At 43.0% G+C, this 22,840-nt stretch overlaps 1 protein-coding gene across 1 annotated transcript; it reads left to right on the top strand.

Moving 5' to 3' along the window:
- Nucleotides 1-1,545: 1,545 nt before the first annotated feature.
- tbl1x (transducin beta like 1 X-linked) lies at nt 1,546-22,664 on the top strand. Its single transcript, XM_080477905.1, has 15 exons — nt 1,546-1,891; nt 15,894-16,002; nt 16,575-16,720; nt 16,989-17,208; nt 18,635-18,767; nt 18,947-19,088; nt 19,205-19,268; nt 19,395-19,492; nt 20,430-20,490; nt 20,597-20,718; nt 20,799-20,873; nt 20,977-21,104; nt 21,704-21,869; nt 21,969-22,070; nt 22,183-22,664. The coding sequence occupies exons 2-15, from the start codon at nt 15,945-15,947 to the stop codon at nt 22,207-22,209; spliced, it is 1,542 nt and encodes a 513-aa protein (XP_080334031.1). The 5' UTR covers nt 1,546-1,891; nt 15,894-15,944; the 3' UTR covers nt 22,210-22,664.
- Nucleotides 22,665-22,840: the final 176 nt, after the last annotated feature.

Genomic DNA, 22,840 nt, shown 5'->3' on the forward strand with positions numbered 1-22,840 from the left:
TGCTGATTCTTTTTTGTCTTTCATCTATTAATAGAGTTCTTCGAAGAAAAAGTGGCTTTTGCTGTTGCGTTGACCCTTCTGGGCCACCGCACAAACCGACTAAAACAACATATGTAAATGCCCAGGTGATTTCCAGCTCACTGATACAGCTGAACTTGAGTAAGTAAATCAGTCGAAGCTGCGACCAACTGTAAATGTAAATAGTGTTGACCATGAAGATACTTGTAGCTTATTTCTTGACCGTTGCCCTGCTGGAACATTAACGTTTCCAATGTTCAATGTTATGCAATCTTATCTTGAAATAATTCACATTTTGTGGCGTGAGTCTAGATGAAAAATGTTAACGTCTTCTTGTTATTTCCTTAAAGGATTCCTCCCCTGATATTCTCAAAGACTCTTTTTCATACTGCAACTTTCTCTCGGGAGAGTACACGCTAGATTTTGACTGGTATGGACGTTAGGAGTCTACAAACATCCATGCCGCAGAGCAACGCACCTTGGAGATTTAAAATGAAATACAAGAGTCACTTGTGAAGCACATGGGGTTCAAAGTTTATGGCAGGCGGGGCTAAAATTAACAGTGGTGGGTTTATGATATTAGCCTCCTGCGTTGACGACAATACAGGAGCACATTCAAAATCCCCTGTTTTGGGATGCAGGCCCGTGTGGGCGATTCTGGTTTGAATGAAGAGCCCAAACAAAAAAAGTCCTCCACTTTCAAACTCCAAAAAGTTTCAACTCAGGCCCAACACCAATATATGTTCTAACAACTAAAAAAATGTGACGACTCCTTGAAAAAAGAAAAATAAGAATGCACATTCTCTTTAACCTTAACAACATCCCAAACTCTATTTTTAAAGAATATTTCGAACCAGATGTTTTTTTTGATACCCCTGCAATCCCTAACACATCTGAAAGCCTAACACAGTGCTGGTGCAGTTTGTGGCTGCAGCAGGCAATATGCGCCCGCGCGGCTACTACTGTGTGTACGGTAACCAAAGGAATGTGTCACACTGATGTCAACTTGTTATTTACTTTCCAAATCTGAATGACTGAGCAAGGCGAAAGGAGAATTAATCAACCGCTGTGTGACCAGGCAGGCGAAAAAGAGTCGGGCTGTGGGGGAGGGGAGCGGCCTGAGAGGCAACACGCTAAACTGTAGTCTCAGCACACTGTGTTTCACACCCAAATATCCCCGTGGTTACACATTCTACCACCAATTTATCATTTTTTTTTTTTTTTTAAATTTACTAACTGGCTTTATTGAGCATTTATATTTGTGTATTTTTTTTTTTTTTTTAAAGGGGTGAAAATATACAAGGTAGATCTGTGGATTTGTTTAGTTAGTTGAGATGGTTAGTTGTATTCGATGTGAGGTGTTTGAGGGTTTATTAGTTAATCTATAGGCGGTGTTTCCAGAATTCAGGTTTAAGGTCAGTTAGCCTTGCACCCCCCCCCCCCCCCCTCTCCCTCCTTGTCTTTCTCTACCTCTCTCTTCCTCTCTCTCTCTCTCTCCCCGCCTCGCCGCTGTCTCCTTCACGTTGCAGCTTCTCAGTGAACGATAAAACTCCTCCAGAGTAAAAACCTGCAGCCTCCCCACCGCCACAAACCCCGGGCCTATTCCAACTTTTTCTCCCCCCTTCCTTTTTCGTTTTTTTTTTTGTCCTCTTCCCCCCCCCCTTCCCCTTCCCCTTACACCCCCCATCCACCCGAGCACGGCGGGGGGATTTAGCCGACAGTGAGTCACAGAGCCGCGGTCGGAACTTGAAATATGACGGTAATCAAAATGGGAGGAAAGTCGCTGCGAGCCTGCTGAAGTTGGAGGTTTCTCCTTGTGGAAGAGGAAGAGGTGGCGGCGGCGGACACCACGAGTTCACTCTGACAACAAAAGGTAAAAAAAAAAAGCCCGGGGAGGGTCGGTGTGGGGGCGGCCGGGTCGGACCGCACCGGGTCGGTCCGGGTGTGTTTGTTTCGTTCATGTGGACAGAGAGGATAACGATTTAGTAGAAACGGGTGATTACTGTGTAGATTACGGCGTTAGATTAGGAGGTTGCCGGGTACGTAGCTTAGTCACCCATTGACTCCACACGTGTGCTGATTCCCCTGCCCCGCGTCCTTTAATCTCCTTTTTGTTTTATTTCAGCTTGTTGCTTTTTTCTTTTCCTAAACATCCACTCCTGCTATCGTGTGTGTGTGTGTGTTTTAAGGCTCGCGCTGAAGCTGAGCTACTTTAACACATGCAATAACTTTAAAAGGTGTGATTTTTTACAATTTGTATTTGTTTGCCTTATTCTAGGGGGGGAATAAATACCCTGCTGCTTCTTCTTCAGCACACATGAGAGAATTGAAGACAATAAGCCTGAGTTTGAGTCAATGATACATATTTATATTGCCATGCAGACCCAGGAGACGCATGTGTGGGGGAGGGGAGAGACATTCAACTGTACTAGACACTGCCACCAGTTTCAAGGGACAGTTCATGTTACTGTAGAACTCCAGTGTTTACTGCTGACTTTGTCTCAGCCTTTAACTGTCTTCAAGCATTTGAAACAGTCATCAGAGACCATGTTTAATGTAAAGCTCATTAAATAAAGCATCCACACAATGAAATCAGATCATAAGGGGGGGGGGGGGGGCAGAAAGCTTGTGTGATTTGTACAGTAGCCTTATTTCCTTCCAGTAGTCCTTGGCTGTTCCTCCTGTACTTCAACGCAATATTGGGATCCAGCATGCAGACTCAGAATTAAGATGTCTGGCTTGACCTCAGAGAATCAAAGTGTTTATTATCTCTATTATAGCAAGGCATGAGGGGGATTCAGATGAGCTGAAATACTCCTCCTATTCCAATTGCTGTCAAACCTTATTCTATTTCAGTGGCCCCAATTGATTGATGCCAAATCGGTGGCCCCGGCTTTCCTATTACCTAGTGGTTGTAATTGTGTGTTGTTTACTCACTGTATCTGTCATTGTTGAGTCAGTGACTTCCAGAAGAGGTCTGTTTTACACAGGGGATGTACTGAAGAGACCCTCTGGTGAAAAGACAGACTATTTGGCTGTTGTGTCCTCTTTTTCTTTTTCTTTTTTAACATTTCCTGTTGTCAGTTGTAGATTTCAGGCTCAATCCCACCTTCAATAGTGTCATTACCACAAAAATACCAATGGGTTCATACGCTGGGCGTGCATGGGCTGTGGTAATAATTCTAGATTATTGTTTATTGCCCTCGCCTGAGGATGTATCATGGCGCTGTGGTTATGCAACAAGGCAGTCATTTAAAAAATAAATAAATAAATAAAAAATCAAGACAAAATGAACTGGGACAATCATGGATATGTAAACTGTTGTAATAAATCTGATAGCATAGCCTGTTACCTAATCCTTAAGCACCTTTCAGTTTTCTTGTTGGCATTGTAAGCGAAGAGGTATCTGTAATAGTCGTGGTTTTCCTTACATTTCATTTTGGAAAGTCAACATGCAGCTGTAACCTAATCCCCATTATGAATTAGGTTAAACTGTTTGTTTATAAATAGTGGCTCTCTGTTGTTTCATCCTGGACATGTCGGCACAGTTTTATTCTATAAAATCCCCATGTTTTGGTAATAACACTAACGTTTAATGTATAGTTAATGAAGATGGCAGCTAAAATAACACGCGCGCGTGTTTTGAGAGATTTTATGACGCAACGTGAAGAAATGGAACACAATTGATCACTTGCTTTACTAATATTCCACATATCCCACTAACAAGTCAAGTGTTGTGGCTCCTCTCGCGATTTTGTCCCTTGACATGAGGACTTGCTCTGAACTCTAATTGCTGTCATTAGAAAAACAGGTTTAGTGCGGCCAGTTAAATGAACAATAGCAGTTTGAGTTATGACATCCTAACCTTTTACGTTTATTGATTTCTAAATATGTTCAGCTTAACGTCCCATTGCTCGCTCAGCAAGATGATCCATATTAGATAAGATATTTAAATGCTTGCGGTTAGATTAGGAATACCGAAGCGTTTATTGTCTTCTGATTGATCTGGTGTTTTTGGTAGATGGACGCAGTTACCTTTTGTACTGTATCCTCGGAGGGCATTGGCTGGATAATGTTGTTAGCTCACAGGTTATTGTTTGTCTGCCTCTTCCTCCGTGACAGAGTCCGAGATGAAATGTATTGTCTTTTTCACCACTTGTGTGGTCTCAGCTTTAGAAGAAAAAAAACAAAACCCAACCTGACGGCTTACAATATGCGAAGGATCATATCTGATTTACGTGATCGCTCTTCCTTCTGCCTTTTAAATTGATTTCTGATAACCCACTTTAAACTTAACTACTGTGGAGAGCTGATGCACAGAAGAGACCGAAGCGGATCCATACCACATTGTGTTTGATTGTGTTCAAAACAGAAATGTTTCCCCTGCTCAATAAGTAGGGCAAGGAAGTCCCTGAGAAAGCCCGTTGTCAGCTTTGTGTTGCTGCATCGTGGTCTCCGTATCGGGCTGTCCAAATATTTCTGTAGCAGTATTTATTTATGATAGGCCATGGGGGGAGGTGAGCCATTCTCTCCCTCCAAAAGAGACATGGAGTGTTCATGGGCTGCCAGCCAACTGGCAGACTAGTGGTTACTCTGAAATAACACCCATACAAGTACTGGCGAGCTGAAGGCTGCAGCTATTTATTTGGGTATATTTTGGAGTAAGGGCGGCGCTGTTTATCATTGAACTAGTGTCTGTGGTCCTCGGATTCTGTGCTCTTGTATATTTGAATTTAAGAAGCAGACCACATTCACACGCCTCAGAGGATGTGTTGAGCAATTACTTATCTGGGGTTTCACTCAGTTGTGTCTGATTTCTCTTATATGTGGAAGTACTTTCAATAGAAAATGGCCATTTGAACACACTCGCTAACAAGTAACATAGTAAAACTTACAATTTCCGTGTCTTACAGTCTTCAGGTGTGTCTGTCGACTGTAAGTAGTTTGTGTGGACGAAGTTGCATAGGGACATTGTTACAGCTGGTGGATGACTGTTCAGGAAGTTGTGCAAGCACTCACATGCCAGAGCGAGAAACGTCTTTACTTAAGGTTATATTGTGTTATCGCTCAGTTCTAATCTTCTTACCCCATCCTGGTTCAGCCATGTAACCTTATCTGGTGTTTTGTGGAGCAATGAAGATAAATACGGGCTCATAAAGCATACCTCTATAACCTTGCATGCTGAGACCACTATGTAGAAGTATGACTTTCGCCCATTTTTGCGTCGGAACTGTAAAAATCTGTGGATAGGAGTGGTATTGCTGAGGTTTGTGATGCAAACTAGATGGTGCAGGTGTGACCGAGATCTCAAACTCAGAAAAATCACCAAATAAACAAGGATTTGATCGTATACATTTTACTGATGTAGTATATCTCAGCCAAACGCTGAAGTTTTAGATTTAGGGGAATTTCAAACGTTTTTCATCGAGCGTCTGTAATTTGATTGGCCATCTTTTGGTTGTTAGGCTTTTCCATAAAACGAGCTACAGAAATATCTACTGTTCACCAACAGCATTGCACTTGTAGATTTAAGATTTTGGATTTTAGAACCAAGTAACGCCAATATGGTCGGTAGTGTGCAATGCATAGGCACGAGTCCATGTTTCCTGTATGTGTCAGTATCAACTGATTTTTCCACGTTTCCTCCATCTCGTTTATAGTAGGGCTGGGTCTTATGGTGTTATCAAACGTTTGCATATATGGAAAATGTAGTTTTGCAGATTGTCATCTTAATCCTCACAAAAAGACTCATTGCTAACAGTGTGCACACTTGTGTGATGTTAATTTTGGTGGACTGAATGATATTGTCACTTTATATATATATATATATATATATATATATATATGGTCTGCCACCATTACCTGTGTGAACACAATGTGAAGTGTTTCTACAGTATATGCCAGCTATTATATCTTAGTTACATAACATGGTTTAATGTGCCTTAAGGTGTAACGTTGCCATTAAATTCGACTCACAAATCCAGATGTAAACATTTGCTTACAGTGGCTTTCTCCTCCAGAAATGTTATTTTAAAACGAATCTTCAAAACGGGCCATTATTTAACATCAACTATTCAAATGAATGAATAGGACAAATATAGCAGTGTTGCTTTAATACGATTTTGTATCAAATTATGATGTACTTAGGCTGGTCATTTAAATTCACTGAGTCAGAACAGAACTGGCTTTTTATCTGTAATTTTCTCCTCAGGATAGCAAATGTCTCCTCACACCTTCAAGCCTCGCTGCATATTACCAAACTGACATTTTCTGTCAGTCTCGACTTGAGCTTGTTTTTCTTTCCTTTTTTTTCTTTTCTGCCTGTTCTTGTTGCATTCAATGGTTATCTGTACGTCGTGTTATGCTTCCAGCTTCTAGCGCAGGTTTCCGCTACAGAAAAATGTGAATGGTGGCTTTGAGCACAGTGCCGTGGAAACAAATCGACCTTCTGTGAAATGACAGTGAAAGTTTCGGGTTTGCAGCAGCACAGTTTGTAATTTTCTCCTCCTTGTAGTTTGAAACCAGTCGGCGTCATACCGCAGACTTGCCCTGCCAGTTGGTGAACAATGGGGTTCTACATGAGTGTAATCCTGCCACTATAAAGACCTGTTCTACACTTAGTCACAGTTGCATATAATTACTTGGTGTTAATTAAAACGTTCTTGGTTCCCAAGTGAAATATTAGCCCGTAAAGAGGCCTATATTTTTGCTCCTTTTTACTTAACAATGGCAGCAAGAGGTCTCAGAAAGATGGTGCTATTGGAAAGAAACAAAACAAATCCAAATATCGGCGGTCTTTTGAAATGAATATACACACTTGGAGGTATCGCTACTTGGGAGAGGAAATTAGAATTAATCCTACACTTTCATTCAGTCAATTGGTGACCGAGGTAAAGGAAACACGGTCGCTAAGAAGGGAAATATTTGGTGTGTCGTATTAGTGTGGCATTGTGTAAAGACAGAGCGGAGGGGAGGCTCAGAATGGAGATCAGTATTTCAGCACACTTGTCTGCCTTTTTTGTTTGACCCTGATGTCAGATGGAAGGAAAGCTCAAGGAGAGCGGGGGGTATTTAGGGTGGCATGAGCAGCTGTTGACAGAGAAGCGAGATCTTCTGGTCTCCATAGCAACACTTGTATTGCCCACACTGGTTTGTCTCTGTGTTTACAGCTTATTTGTGCAATCCTCGTCTCGATGAAGAAAAAAAAAGAAATTGCCTAGCTGAGGTCTCTCTGTTGACTGTTGTAGTGGCAAGAACGCCTAATTCCTTGTTCCACTATTGAACATACGAATCAGTTGCTCAATATTCACACAAAAAGTGACACGATACTTCCTTTTTTTTTTTCATGTAGTGGAACTGTTATTTTGTAAAAAGCGTGCTAAAATGGATTGGAGCGTACAGTCCCGCCACGATGGAATACTTTCAGTTCCTGTCAGTGCTGGAGACAATAGCCATTTTAGTATGTCAACACAGCCAGACGAAGGCCAAACGTTCCCTTCATTATTCAGCAGTTGTTTTTGATCAGATGCACAGATCATTTACTCTCAAATTCTAACACGGCACATAGGGACTTGTGGCTTTTTTCTATCATGCCAAGCAAGATAAAGTTAGTATGCACTGGCCTAGATTTGAAGCTCCTGCCTTTTAGAAACTGTAGTGAATATAATTCATTGTGTTGCTGCGTATTCATTGTCCCCGATGAGCCAAAATGGAGGAATGCATTATCCTGTAGTATTCCAGCACACGAGTGCAAGTTCGCCCAGTGAATAGAGGCTTGTTATTTATTGTTAAAAGAAAAATGCTAAATCTGACATATAGAAGTCTTTCAATGTGGGCTCCTGCTGTATGCTTTACATAAGCCATAAAGATGCAGAAAGTGGCTCGTATATATGTATGCTGCCCTTTGCATCTAAAAAAACCTTCTGTGTTCCAGTCTCCTCCACACAAAGTACTTATGTGCCACCCACCCCCACACAGCCGTATACACATGCATGCCCCACAGCGGCGGGTTCCCTGTGTGCTCGCATGCATATATGAAACCAGGTTATTTGGTGGAACCGAAATGAAATGAACAGTGTTGACTCGCAATAACCCACTTCCTGGGTCTTTACGTGGAGCTTCGCAAGGCTTTTATTCATCTCCCACTTCACTCAGATTATTGTTAATGAAGACCAGCATGTTAAAGGTTTAATGTAATAATTTGTCATAGTTGCATGACTAAATGAGGCGTCTGGCTCTGCCAGAATGACCGATGTAACCATTCCAGCACGAGCTCTAACCAGTGTATTATAAACTGCGACATCTGCGATTAAGGTTGGCATGTGTTGACACCAAAAATATGACTGAGGCAGAAAAAAAAAAGAAGAGACAAAAATCTACATTTGTGTAGGCAGGGAGCTACGCACATACACACCGATGAATGGACACGACGGTGCGCCCACTTCTTTCTAAACACCAGTTGTACAATTACTGCATGTTTGCATGGATACACTCATTTACATATATTTAATTTCATGTCACTTCAGTCTTGACTTTGAATTAAATTATTTTGGATATAAGAATACAGGAGGATCAATCATTTCAGCTCCTTTTTCTTCCACGTTAGAGAATTACAACAGTCAGACCCTGACTGTCTTCCTTTTTCTTTGTTTTAGCATTGTTTTGTTCCTTTTTATGCCCGTAATGTCCACATGAAAAGAGGTTTGGGGGAAGAAGAAAAAAAGCCCCGGTGCTCTCCTTTTTGAAGAATTTCACACCGCTGCTGCAATGCTGTTTATACGAAAAATACAAAGTGGCGGCAATATGCAAGTGGGAGTTGTCATTTTCGCTTGATGTTAATGAGTTCGGCATAAGGGACGATTGTAGTTCCTGACGCTCCCAATGGGGAAGCGATCGTGACGAATCCCTCAGCGATCGCGGGCATCTGTCACCACCCTTCGTTCGGTATCTGGGTGAGAAAAGAGCATGCACACTTATTGTCTGTTTTGCTGCAATCTATCAGCCTGTGACAGATCTGGCCCATTGGAGTCTGTAACCGTCGTGGGATCAAGGTGTGTTCGCAGGAGCTGCAGTAACAATAAATGTGCTCGGTAATCCTCTGCCCCGACGACCTTTTCTATTGTAAACTAATGAAAGACACAGTAGGCTAGGCCTACTGATTCCAGCGGTGGCCCGTCATGTGCCACAGAGAGGCGTCAGTCTGCGGATTCTCATTCCGACCGATTACCTCAGCAGGTGATTTCACGTGTCAGTTATTCTCGTCTAAGAAAGGCGTATTAATCAGAGGGTGGAGTCTTCCGTTTGGAATGAAAAACCTGCACACCGTTGCCTTTCTTGGCACACGGCTAGCCACCACCGCTGGTAAGCATTAACAGTGTTACCACCCATAGGAGGCGTGGGAGAGGTGTTTCCCCTGGAGACCGGCGGCTACCATCCCCCACCTCTCGCTGACCTACATCGGCTGTCGCTAAATGACTCACTAAGAGAGGCAAAGGACAATACACAAATGGTTGTTGTGATTACCTGTGTGGGGATCATTATTTATCACCCCGCTCCCCATCCACCATCCCCCCACTCCGGTTTCCCTTCCCCCACACTCAGGCTCCCTCTTTTTCTCTCACACTCCCCTCCCCCCACCAAGACTGCAGCCCAACCAGAAGCTTCAAAGGCGGGTTTTACTCAGCAGAGCAGTTCAAGAGAAAATGGCTGCTGTTTCCAGGTCTTGTTTGCACATCTGTCAGAAGGTGACCGTTCAGGAGAAAATGGGCTTCGTGGTATGCAGGCTTTCAGCTTCTGTTCTTCTCAAACCTGCATGTGAAGGAAATTACTGGATCTGTTATTATTTTTTGTTTGTACTTGAGTGTGTACGTTCACAGAGCGTTTTGTCTTTATTTTCACAATTATTTCATATAACAGTTCCCCGTCGTCTGTTATGCATCAATTCACAGTGGCACGGTTGCTTTAAGCAGAAGCCTATGAATCCAACACATTCAGTTTGCCTCTGTTTTTTTTTTTTTTTCTTCTTTCTATTCCAGTCACATGCTTTATTTTTTTTTGGGGTGTATTTGTATATGGTAAATTAGTGCTGTGCTGTTGGGTCCTGTTTTTCTTTTATATTTAGCTCCAATACCACAAACCAGCAGATACCTGAACTAGTTCTCCTCCCACAGATTGTCCTAGCTTGAACTAAATATTTCACAACCAAACAAGCGTGTATACAATAGGTTTCAACAACACACACGCCCTGTCGCTTTCATTAGAATGATATTTATGATTCCTTGTTGCTCGACGTTAGTTTATTATGATATTTTTTCATTGATATTAAGCTCTTTGTAATTTGATATGTGAAATGTACTATACAAATGAAGGACCTTCATGTGTATTAAAAAAAAAAATCCTTTGGATTGGTTGTGAGATTTCCTACCACATGCTGTGTGTGGTAGAGATCTAACTCTCTTGTACAGCCTCTGTGCCTGAAAGTGCTTTACTTTCATCTCTGGAAACATTCAGTCAAAATACACAAAATGATTAAATAAGTAAGTTTGGAACACGCACTGTTAACTGTTTAGGGCTTGTTGTTTTTGCTGTTCCAATCAATTGTTCTTCTGTTTACAGACTAAGGCTCTGTCCACATGGGCCAAAATGATCTTTTTGCATGTAGTCCGCCATCGTTGTGGTTATTAAGTGACGCCTGTGCATCACGGAGAGGGTCATGGCGGGGGAGGAGAGGGGGGCGAGGACATCATAACCCTAACCCTAACCCAACTGTGCGTCTTTGCCCATCCACACCTCAAGGCTGAGTCGGCGTTTTAGAATTTCCCCTCTGGAACCCGTGTTTTCGGGCTCCTAAAACGCCACGCCGTGTGGATGATCGGCCAGAAACGACGCCTTTACGTGAAACGGTGTTCTCGTGTGGACAGGCCTCAATGGTGCCATGTTGTTAACACCTTTTTAACAAGATTTAATAATGCTTCATTTTATGTATCTTTCACCCTAGGTACTATCTTTGCACCTAAATGATAATATACCAACTCATTACAATAGTGTATGCCATTAACAAAAAATTGTCCAGCTATTGCTTTTTTCTTCTTTTGTGTCGGAAAGCAGACTAGATTAGTGGTCCTGTGTAAATGCTTCAACATATTTAGCTTGATTTCTAAAGGTTAGTAAATCTTATCTTCACAACTCCTTCATCAACTCATGTCGTCGCTTTATCTAAATATTTTACAAATGACGAAGTATGCATTGGACCTGTTCCCTCATCAGATGTATGTTTGTGATCCAAGTTTAGAAACATGGTTTATCTTGTATGCTTCATTTATTTTCATGTGCAAGTAAATCTTAAGTTTGGTTGTGAGACTACCGACTGAATAATATGTTGTATGTCGGTGGTATAAAACACCCTTCATTGAAGGTTATTTGTATGAAAGAAGTGAAGAAATGGTGAAATCCATTGACCAATGGTGACGTGACTTCTTGTTGTTCAACACAAGTCTTTTACAAACGTGTATACTTTTGGTTGGAGTTGTTTCAGAGCTCACATTGACCGTATTGATTAAAATTTAATTGTGTTTGTGAGACGCAGTTTGCATGCAGGACTAAAAACAGTCTAAACACATTTGGGACTACAGCTGGAAGATATTTTATTATTTGGGTTAGACTTTGGCCATGGGCCATTATGTATTCAGGTGCAGATTGGAGTGGAGCTCATGCAAGCTTGCTGGTGCAGTTAAGTAATTGTCACAAGAGTGCAGTAAACATCCTGGAGTTAACCCTAATGATGCTGATGTCCCCAGCAGGGGTTCTCATCAATGACCCATGAGGTGTGTTTTGTCTGTTGGCTCCTGGTTTTATCATTGTTCTCTGCAGTTAGCCCGTGGGAAACATTATTACCGATATCAATGTGAACTGGTTGGCTTGAGAAATGTTTTTGTCATTTGGTCATGCATGCACTGAATATGTAGTGTAACATTATGACTCCGTTGTGATGAGTCCAAGACACCATGAATCTGAAGTATTGGAAGCTACCAAAACAGTAAGTTCACAACATATGGAGAAATACAAAATAGGTAGTGCGTTGGTATATTCTTTAGGTTTTGTTTCTTCGAATAGAAGGGCATCATGGTGATGTTTTATCACACAGAAAACTGCAGTTCTCTTTTTGATTCTATTATATGACTGATTGTGATTGACGGCGCGTTTATTTAATCTGCTCGTTGACAGCTGTGAAAGGGCTGTTGGAGAGATGTGTTTATTTGCTGTGATCCTTCAGCAGCAAACAAATATATTTGTATTCTGTGCAAATTTCATGCAGACCTGAATTGAAAACAAATTGAACTGTTAAACATGTGGTGCAGAACGTCACAGAAAGACTCTGTTTTGTGGAGCTCGGCAGCATGCAAATCTCTGCAGCGATACCGAGATTCAGCCCCTGTTCACGCAACGTTTCAAGTGAAAAAATATTGTTTTTGCGTTTTCGCTTTAAAGACGTTTCACGTTTTCACAGCAACGTTTTGAAAAAAAAAAAACCCCAAAAAACCAGCGTTTACACGGAAACAGCAGAAGCCCGGAAAAAGATGTGATTAGCCTGCCAGGCCAAGGGTTGGCGCTGTTTGTTGTGTTTGTAATGAAAGAGAACAATGTGCTTTAAACATTAACAGTGGAGAGTACCCGACATTCGTATGGACAGATGACAAATTAGATGCGGTTGGTGTGGAATCTCAACTATAAAGCTACCCCATATCGATTATAAAACTAGAATATGGATTGGAAGTCATGCCACTCCAGAGGCTGCCATGTTTGTTATTGTCCATCAACTCATGCATGAGCAGATGAACTATTTACCACGGCCATGGTGCACATGCACAGTAGCTCTCGCACCGTCGACTCGGGGCAGATCTTGAGCATTTTCAGAAATTTTCCACCTAATGAGCCATTTTCAAAACGCTGTGTTTTCTGTGGCAATGACCGCTGATGTAAGCGGCCTCCAAAAACAAACTAGAACTAGAACAAAATTTTTGTGTTTTCACTTGTTTTCATTGTCACATAAAAAGAGCGTCAAATGTGGCCGTGCGACTGTACTTTTGGGGTATGCCAGTGATGATTATCGATGCCTTTCCTCATGGACATCATGTTGCTTGGTTTCCAACTGCACCCAAAATGCTCTAATGGCCTTTCAGCTGGTGTGGCATGTTTGTGGCTTTGTGATTCTGTGACACCAGTTGTGCCAGCACACAAAAACTGATTTGACGCAGCTACAGTCACAGTTATTCCATTTTGCAAACTGTTGGGGAAAAACAAATCTTTTGACAAGGGAGGTTTTACTCGTATTCAAAGTAGATTCAGCTGTTTTGATGATGCCGTAACATTGAATGCTTGTCATTAATCCATCGCAGTCTTCCCAAACTAATGCTGCAGTTAGATTTATCTTATAATCAGAAAATATTGCCCAACTGACTAAATCATTGGAACACTGTCACATGATACTATATTGTTGATTATAATCAAAAAGATTGATTTTCAGTGATGAATTGATCATTTTTCTCCAGTACTGTACAACTTCAGTGTGTTAACGGTTAACACCTTGTTGACCTTGTTCAATGAATGACATTCAAATCATTCTGTGCGTGCACGTACATTGGCTTCTCACTCCTCCAAGGCACTTATTATTTGTATTCAACTCATTTCCAGCTGGTGCCTTGTTTGGCTGAATGCAGAGAAGATGAATGGTCTTTCTAAATTGCGGCATACGTGGCTGGAGCGTGTAGGTTGTGGATTTCTACTTAAGACTTCACAACGTGGCATGATTCATATTGCTATAGCAACCCAAGCAATGTGAATTAGTTACTGTGTTGTCCTTGGAGCTCGCCTGTGGTATGGCCATGATGATTTCATTGGCTTCCAACTGAATCACTTGGCCCCATAGTGACATGTAAACTCGTCATTTAGATGCAACAATTGCAGGCAGAGCTCTGCTATGTTGCCAATTTTTTTTTTTTTTTCAGATGTCCAAGTATACTTGGTTAAAAGTAGATAATTAGACCTAAAATAATGAGTTTATGTGATTTTTTTTTTTCTTTTCCATTTAGAGGCTGTACTTTGATGATAACTTGAGTAGCGAAACCTTAAACCCATTGCTGAGGTCAGCATATTGTGTGTTTTCCTGTAAGGCCCATTGTTTGGTCAGTGGAGACCTGAATGCCCAGGGAGTTGTGTAATGGATGGTGGCATCATGGGCCCATCTGATAGAGGGATTACTGTTTCTGCCCCGTGCTGACGGGACCCGAGCCCCTCCAGGCTGTCTGTTAATTACGTTTCCAGTTGTTTGGTATGTAGCTGTTGCAGCCCTGGGCGCAGTGGCGGCCACGCTTTGATGTGGCGAGACCTTCCTAATCCCACATGTAGGCTAATGAGCTAAAGAGAAACATGTTCGCCGTGGTCAGATGAGGGTACAGTGGCAAAAGTAGACCGGCTTAGTGTTGTTTTGTCTTTGAAGGGGCTTTCATCTTTGAGTCAGATTCGGGCGCTTATGCAACTGATAAGCAAAATTACAAAACCATGTTTTATGGTCGATGTTATTCCAGTGACTGTTCTGTTGTTTATGGTGATGCCGCTCTCGCTCCACCTGAGCAGTAACATTATTTTGTCCATAAACATAAAGAAACATCATTTCATGGTTGCACGTCCAGCCCTCGACATATACGCGGCAGTACAATAGAGGTGGACTCCATCTGAAAGAATATACCAAGGTGAAACTGTGAATAATTCATGTTGAGTAACATGTTCAACCCCTCTGGCTCTATGCCCACTTGTAATTGGGACAACACCATCCTCTGTCTATTTTGCTCGATCTCTCTTGTTGCTACGATACCGAAGGGATTCTTGAGTGGGTCTGGACAGTGTTTGGAATGAAAGTTGGATCGCCACGCAGGCTTCATACCTGACGCCGCCCCTTTATTTCTCTTTGTGTTCTCAGCAAAATTCCCGTCCCCGCACCTCTCAGTGGGAGAGCAGGAAATGATAATATACGTCTTGTCTTGACTCATTCCTCGGTTTCAGTATTGCACTCCGCTGTCGGTGTGGCTCTATCATTGCTTCCCATTATGCACTGTACGTTTGTGCTTATTTTCATTAGGCTCGTGGGTGTATGTTCTTCCAGCACCATTTACGTAAGACGGACAAAACATATGTGTGAGCCATTGGGACACGATCAAGTCGGCACTATTTCTATCGTATTCAGTGGACAAAAAATGTAATTGGCTTCTTATTTCTGTATGAAATGGTAACAAAGCAGGGCTGAAACACCTGTTTCTTAAAGAAATACCTCAGAGGAGAAGATGAGGTTGGCTGTTGTGACTAATTAGCCTCCTGCTCCCTTTTGTAATTTATTACATGGGCAGCAAGCTAGCGTTTAATATCCTTACTGCTTCATCAGGGCTCCCTCCATCTCGAGCTGGCCGGGTCACCAAAGCAAAGACACCATTCAGATCACAGTGGAAGCCAAATGAATATAGACAATCCCATTAGGACTGAGAACTGAGCCTGTAAATACTCAAATTCACCATTAAACATGTTTCAAAGGTTAAGTATCCTCGCCATCGACATTAGAAAAGCAGGGAATCATGCAGCAGTGAGCGAGAACTAACTGAGGCTGAAATCCAGGGCTGCCCTGCCTGCGTGTTTGTGTGTCTTCACATGACCGCATCACTGGGCAAACATCGGTCAGACTGCTTCTGTGTGCAGAATTGGTTTCTATTTTTATTCTGAATATGAGGGAGATCATGTTTGTTGAATACCATATGGTTAAGAAGAAAGACGCGTGCCGAGACCGCAAGCCTGAATGTTAATGTGTGCTCTTGTTTTTGATTATTTTTCAGGAGTGAGCTCAACCTTCCAACAGTCCTCCTCCTCCCTTTCATTGGGCTAAGATGAGTATTACCAGTGACGAGGTCAACTTCTTGGTGTACAGATACCTCCAAGAATCAGGTTTGTCTCTCAAGTGTTTTCTAAACACCGCATTGCTCTTTATTGTGAATTTAAATGAATGTACTTGGCCTCGCATGTTACATAATGTTCTGTTTTGTTTTCCACTTAAAACTGCAATGGTTTATTTTTTGATATCTTTGTTTGATTACCATGCATAAACCAATCACACTTAACACCAAATAATATAATCCAAGCCTTTCGCCACTGGAATGTGAGCACATTGTGGCCACAAAGATTATTACTTATTACTGTTCATTCTTCTGGGTCCTCTGGATTTGGAGTTGGTGATTGACATGTTAGCTGCTGTGTTTTATGACTGTTTATTGAGACTGTCTGAATCCATCTGGCAGAGTTCAAGCTCCTCGCAGCTCTGAGGGGGTCAACATTGACATTGGCATACGTTATAATGCTCTCAAATGTCATACTTGTTATGCCATTTGGTTGTTCTGTTCAATTACTGTTGGCTTTGTTTGGATCGGACGAGACTTTTCCTTTTTGAATATTTTGAGTTGTGTTTGTGCACATCTTACGCCCGGCACTCCTAATGAATGTGAATGATGTTTTGTTTTCAGGTTTCTCCCACTCAGCATTCACCTTTGGCATCGAAAGCCACATCAGCCAGTCCAACATCAATGGAACGCTAGTGCCCCCTGCAGCCCTCATCTCCATCCTGCAGAAAGGGCTTCAATATGTGGAGGCAGAAATCAGCATTAATGAGGTGAGGGGCCAGGGACATGCTGTTACCGACTCCCCCAGATGTCTTCCATTGCCTAATGATACAAAGACAGACTTTGATCTCCGAGTCACCACATCTGAGCAACTGTAAATGCTTTTCACATTGTAGACATCCTCACACTGGAGGAAACGCCGAGGCCTGATTGTGAAATATAATTAGGGAAACCACTCCCCGCCTCTATGATTGACCATTGTCTGGGAATGTAATTGAAGAGGTACTAATGAAAAATCCCACCCGCTCCTCCCGACAGGATGGCACAGTCTTCGATGGACGGCCGATTGAGTCGCTGTCGCTCATCGACGCGGTGATGCCAGACGTGGTGCAGACGCGGCAGCAGGCTTTCCGTGATAAGCTCGCCCAACAACAGGCTGCCTGTACGCTAGGTCCTTCGACCTCTGGACACCAGCCCAATGCACCAAAGAACGGAGAGGCCACGGTCAACGGGGAGGAGAACGGTACTCACAACATGAGTAAGTCGAAACTTTTCACTCTTTCCTAACCGCGCGGCTGTTGTTTTCAGATCTGCACACGCCGCAGTCCAAAGTCACGGCGGACAACAAGCCGCTCTTCTGAACTACGTTTATGGCGCTGTGCTGCCATGACACGCCAACCAGCTTTTTCTACCCTTGATAACAAGTCAAAAAAATGTTGCCGTCTCAGGCAGGGAAACAAAAAACTGCCTTATTGGTTTTTCAGCAGGATGAGATAACAGTAGTAGTTGTTGTTCTTGTTTGGAGTGAAACTGGAGAGGTGTAGATCGGGTGGAGCTCCAGACAAGAGGAGTAGGTGTTCATGTCCCTGAGGAATTGAATCCAAATCCTGTGGACGACAAAAGAGCTGAATGTGATGAAGGTTAGAGAGTTGGTGTTACATCTCAAGGCTTGGTCCATTACTCTAAGCACATTTTTTTTAAACTAAACTTGATTGTAAGCTTTTTAACGGCTGAGATATAGAATAATCGTACATGATCATGTAAGAAGCATTTGCCCTTTTTAAAATGTCTGCATAAAGAAAAGGAAGAAGTAAGACATCCATATTGCCTCACCTCTCTCACCGTTATGTTAAATATATTTGTGGTCTTATTCAGTCTCTTTTACCACATTTATTTACAATCCAAAATTAACTTTATAGAATTATTATTCTAAAAATATGTATACAACAAAATAGATGTGTACAATAACTGCTCTCTCAAGCTGTAACACAATCAGTATATAGTAAGCTATTCAGGTTTGAGAAGGCGATCACTGCTAACGATGAAGAAAAGCAGGGTCCACCCTGGACATCAGAGAGACGCAGTAACACACATTAAGGTCACCGATTAGCCTCACATGCATGTTTTTGGTCTGTGGGAGGAACCTGGGGTACGCATGCATAGGGAGGTCATGCAATCTTCAAACAGAAAGGCCTCGTCTGGACTCCAAACAAGACAATCTATGACGTTTATCTATTCATGTTTATGCTTTGTTTCATTTGCTCATTCAAGTCAATCCACGTAAATAATACCAACGGGAAGACTACTCATTTTCTCTAAAGCTCCAATTTGTTCCGCTGCAGAGTTATTAAAATCTACCTCCAGCGTAAAGCGGGACAAAGGTCCTGGAAATGATGGTTTTTCCCTCCAGATGGAAGGATCTGAACCACAGTGCGTCCACAGATCCCAGCTGAGTTCTCCAAGATGTTTTTTTAACCAACATCTGTGCGAGTTCTTTAAAACCCTTCTGCGGGCGTGCTGATCGTATCTGATGCGTCACAAAATTCACGTTGCGTTCTGGAGTCATGTGATGAAAAGTAAAGTAATAGCAAATCTGTTTCCCGCCTCCACGCCGGCGTAAAACTTGTCCAGCGTGTTGCATGTTGTGCGTTTGTGTCTGAACCGCCTGCCTCCTCCTCTTTCAGATAACCACAGTGAGGCCATGGAGATGGATGTAGATGTTGAGATACCAGCCAGCAAAGCCACAGTGCTGCGAGGCCACGAGTCTGAGGTGTTCATCTGTGCCTGGAACCCTGTCAGCGATCTGCTGGCCTCGGGGTGAGTTTCTGTCTGCGCTGAAACCGATCTTAATTCATTTCGAGATGAGTCACGCAGTGTTGTACGCGCACTGTGGCGTGTGATCCCAAGATATATGGCTCCGTATGAACCAAAGCCGACAGTTCAGATTCCAACAATCTTTTGACCCCCTCTCACCGCCTCCTTGGTATTCTGCTCAGCTCGGGGGACTCCACCGCCAGGATCTGGAACCTCAACGAGAACAATAACTCCAACTCCACCCAACTGGTGCTGCGCCACTGCATCCGAGAAGGTGGCCAGGATGTCCCCAGCAACAAAGACGTCACCTCACTAGACTGGAATGTAGGTTTCACATCATCCGTCTGTTACTCTCCTCTTCTACCTTTTACCACACGGCGAGCAGAGCGAGCAGCGGCGGACAGTAAAGTAATGCTGCGGTTATCTTTTCCGTCCAACAGAGCGACGGGACTCTGCTGGCAACAGGCTCATACGATGGATTTGCCAGGATATGGACAAAGGATGGTATGTCCAACAATTGTCACACGTTGTTGGTTCCCTGGTCATTGAGTTTATGGCGCTGTTATTGTGAAAAATACAGCCTCTGTGTCAGCTTTTTTTTCCTAAGAGTATATGACTGTTGTCCATCAGGAAATCTGGCGAGCACCTTGGGGCAGCACAAAGGGCCCATATTTGCACTCAAGTGGAACAAGAAGGGGAACTGTATTCTCAGCGCTGGCGTAGATAAGGTACTTCACAGAGATCCCCGAAGCACGGATCTATATCCTCTACTAATAAAATCCTCATGTTTTATCTCGTTCTTGGGTTTGCTTTGATCACCAGCCAGAGGCTCACTCTGTGACATATTGTTTCCGTGGCATGAACACACTCCGATATAAACTCCACTGCTATCAGTCGATCTTCAGAGTGGTCAATCCAATACGAAAAACATGGAGACTAGAGTTCAACATATCGTATCATATCCGAATATATATTCATTTAGATATTTATTTTACAAGGCTCATATTTGGAAAAGGGTTTTGCCCAACAAATCTTATTTGTAAAGAGAACGTTATTTTTATTTATAGTTTTTTTATATGTATAGTTATCTACATTCACATCATTACACAAGTGATATTCATGCTGTTTAATATGTTTGTCGTAAGCATCCCCATCTTTGCGAAGTAGAAGTTGTGTGCCTGTAAATTAGAACCAACCATCCCAAAATATTAGATATATTAATGTGAATAAATATTTAATTCTCAGATTAAGGCAAATTAAGGCCCAGACTGTGATTTGAAGTTTTACATCAGGAAACCCGTCACAAATGTGATTATCATTGAATAATAGTTTTATTTCCACACTCGTAACATATAAACCAAAAAGTTCTTTTTTACATCTCAATAGGAATAATTACAGCACTTTGTTTTTTTTTTAATTGCTACACTTTTAATTGTCGTGAATTAGAAGCTAAAATTATAAAGAACGTTTAGAGTATTTCTGAGTACTAAATATAAATGATCGAAGTTTCTTTGTTTGAAGTCGTAGACAAAAAAACGAAACCTTTTCCCTTTTAATATTTTGAGATGCAAACCAGATATTGTACTTTGCATATATCCTTTTTGTTTCCATATTTTCTAAAATAAGAATTTGTTTGTAAATCACAAATGCGATTTCATTTTCCAGACGACAATCATTTGGGACGCGCACACAGGAGAAGCCAAGCAGCAGTTCCCGTTCCACTCGGGTAGAAAAAGAATTCCCCTCAACATATCGACATGGCTCAACATGGCTCCCTGTTCGTTTGTGGGTTTAATGAGCGCGAATCTGTGCATTGGAATGTGTCCCCACAGCTCCAGCACTGGATGTGGACTGGCAGAACAACACCACGTTTGCCTCCTGCAGCACAGACATGTGCATCCACGTATGTCGCCTCGGCAGCGACCGGCCCCTCAAGACCTTCCAAGGCCACACAGTGAGCAGCTTCGCCGTCTCGTTGCCTTGTCAGGGCCTCCTCCCTCGACAGTGACGCTAATGACTATTGTGTTTTTACAGAATGAAGTTAATGCAATTAAGTGGGATCCGTCGGGTATGCTGCTCGCCTCCTGCTCGGATGACATGACCTTGAAGGTAAGACGGGCCCTCATTATCAGAGCCGGCTCCTGGGCTGAACTGGGTTCATTCATACTTTGGTTTCGTTTTCTTTCTTTTTTCCTCCCCCCCACACACACAGATTTGGAGTATGAAGCAGGAGTCCTGTGTCCACGACCTCCAGGCTCATAGCAAAGAAATCTACACTATCAAGTGGAGCCCCACAGGCCCCAGCACAAATAACCCCAACTCCAACATCATGCTCGCCAGGTAAGAAATGAGTTCCACATAAAGAGCAGCCACCCACATGGATTATCCCAGGTTTGTGTGTTAAGGACCGATCGTGTACGCGTGAGACTGCACGCCGGTTTAAGAAGGCGATATTGTTTGACTTTCAAAATAAATCATGCAGGAACACTCCCAGCGCTGTGTGGTCCAGACCATGAATTCAATGTCCCTGCAGAATAGCGCTGGACTGACAAACACGTGTGACAGAATTTACCTCTCAAAGTGAAATTCTCTTTCCTGTCTCGTATAAAGCCCTCGGAGGAAGAAGAGTTCACACAGAAACAGACTTAATTGACATTTGCACTGCCAATGATTAGTTAGCTCTGCGTCTATTTATATTTTAGTAAAGAAGAAGTGCTAATTGAACCTTTTTTGGTGTTACAGTCACGATTTCCACTTCTTTAATCGACACGTTTTTTTTCCCCGCCGTGTGAAAGCGTGACCTTTTTATCGGCGTTTCGTCAGCGAGAAGACACGATTCCAATGAAGATAATTCGCACTTAAAACGCGGGATGATAAAGCCTGTGACTGTTGCTGCTGACGAGATGTAGCTGAAATCGGTGCCTCTTGTGTTTTTCCAGTGCGTCATTTGACTCGACGGTGCGACTGTGGGACGTCGAGCGAGGAGTTTGTATTCATACACTGACCAAACACCAGGAACCCGTGTACAGCGTGGCCTTCAGCCCCGACGGCAAACATCTAGCGAGCGGCTCCTTTGACAAGTGTGTCCACATCTGGAACACCACGGTGAGACCTCTGCGATCCGAATCATCAATCCCGACGAGCGGAGGACGATTCCGTGGCGTTTGACATTCATTTGTCGGCGGCGTTTCTGTTTTGTTCCAGACCGGAGCGTTGGTGCACAGCTACAGGGGTACTGGGGGCATTTTCGAGGTGTGCTGGAACAGCACCGGGGACAAAGTCGGTGCCAGCGCGTCGGACGGCTCGGTAAGCCAGATGTGCGATGTGTCCTGAAGATCTCGCCACGTAAAGTAGCGCCCCCCCCCGTCGCTCGATTAGATGAGATATGATTAATCCCGTCTCATTCTTCTCTGTCCAGGTGTGTGTTCTTGATCTCCGAAAATAGCCGACTTGAGACTTTGATGAATCCTGGAATGTGTAGAAATTGCCTTCTTCTGACATCAGCGCACACGCTCATCGCTCAAGAAGGGCTGCAGAGGTGAACTGGAAGAGAATCGTCCCGGGGGAAGCGACACAAGACGACCGCAGCGGCTGGAACACCGGCAGAATTCAGTGCACCTTACAGTTTGTCCACGTGTGTTTTTAACGACGCGCCTATTTGAGACATGGCGGGAAGGCGGCCGCAGAGTCATGGAGACCGGACACAACTCCCCCGGGTGCATCCAAGTTGTCAAAGGTTTCTAATGAGGAAGTGCAGCGATGCCCGCGGGGCCGCTGGTCCAGCTGTTATCAGGCTGCGAGGGGCGAGAACACGGAGACCAGTTGAGTGAAATAGAGGAGCGTTAACGAGATACGGGCGTGTCGAGTGTGAGAGGCAAAAAAAAAAAAAAAAAAAAAGAATTGTGACGGAAGAGTTGTGGATTTAGATTTCCTGGGGAAATGTTACTTCATGTCCAAGTGAACTGTCTGACAACACAATGAAAGTAACGGGGTGCTGCACTTCTCAGTGGAGAATCGTTTGTGTCAAGAGTACGTCTTGCTTTTTCCTTTTTTTTTTTCTTTTTTTTTCCCACAGA

The sequence above is a fragment of the Lipophrys pholis genome (assembly GCF_963383615.2).
Source record: "Lipophrys pholis genome assembly, chromosome: 13".
NCBI lineage: Eukaryota > Metazoa > Chordata > Actinopteri > Blenniiformes > Blenniidae > Lipophrys > Lipophrys pholis.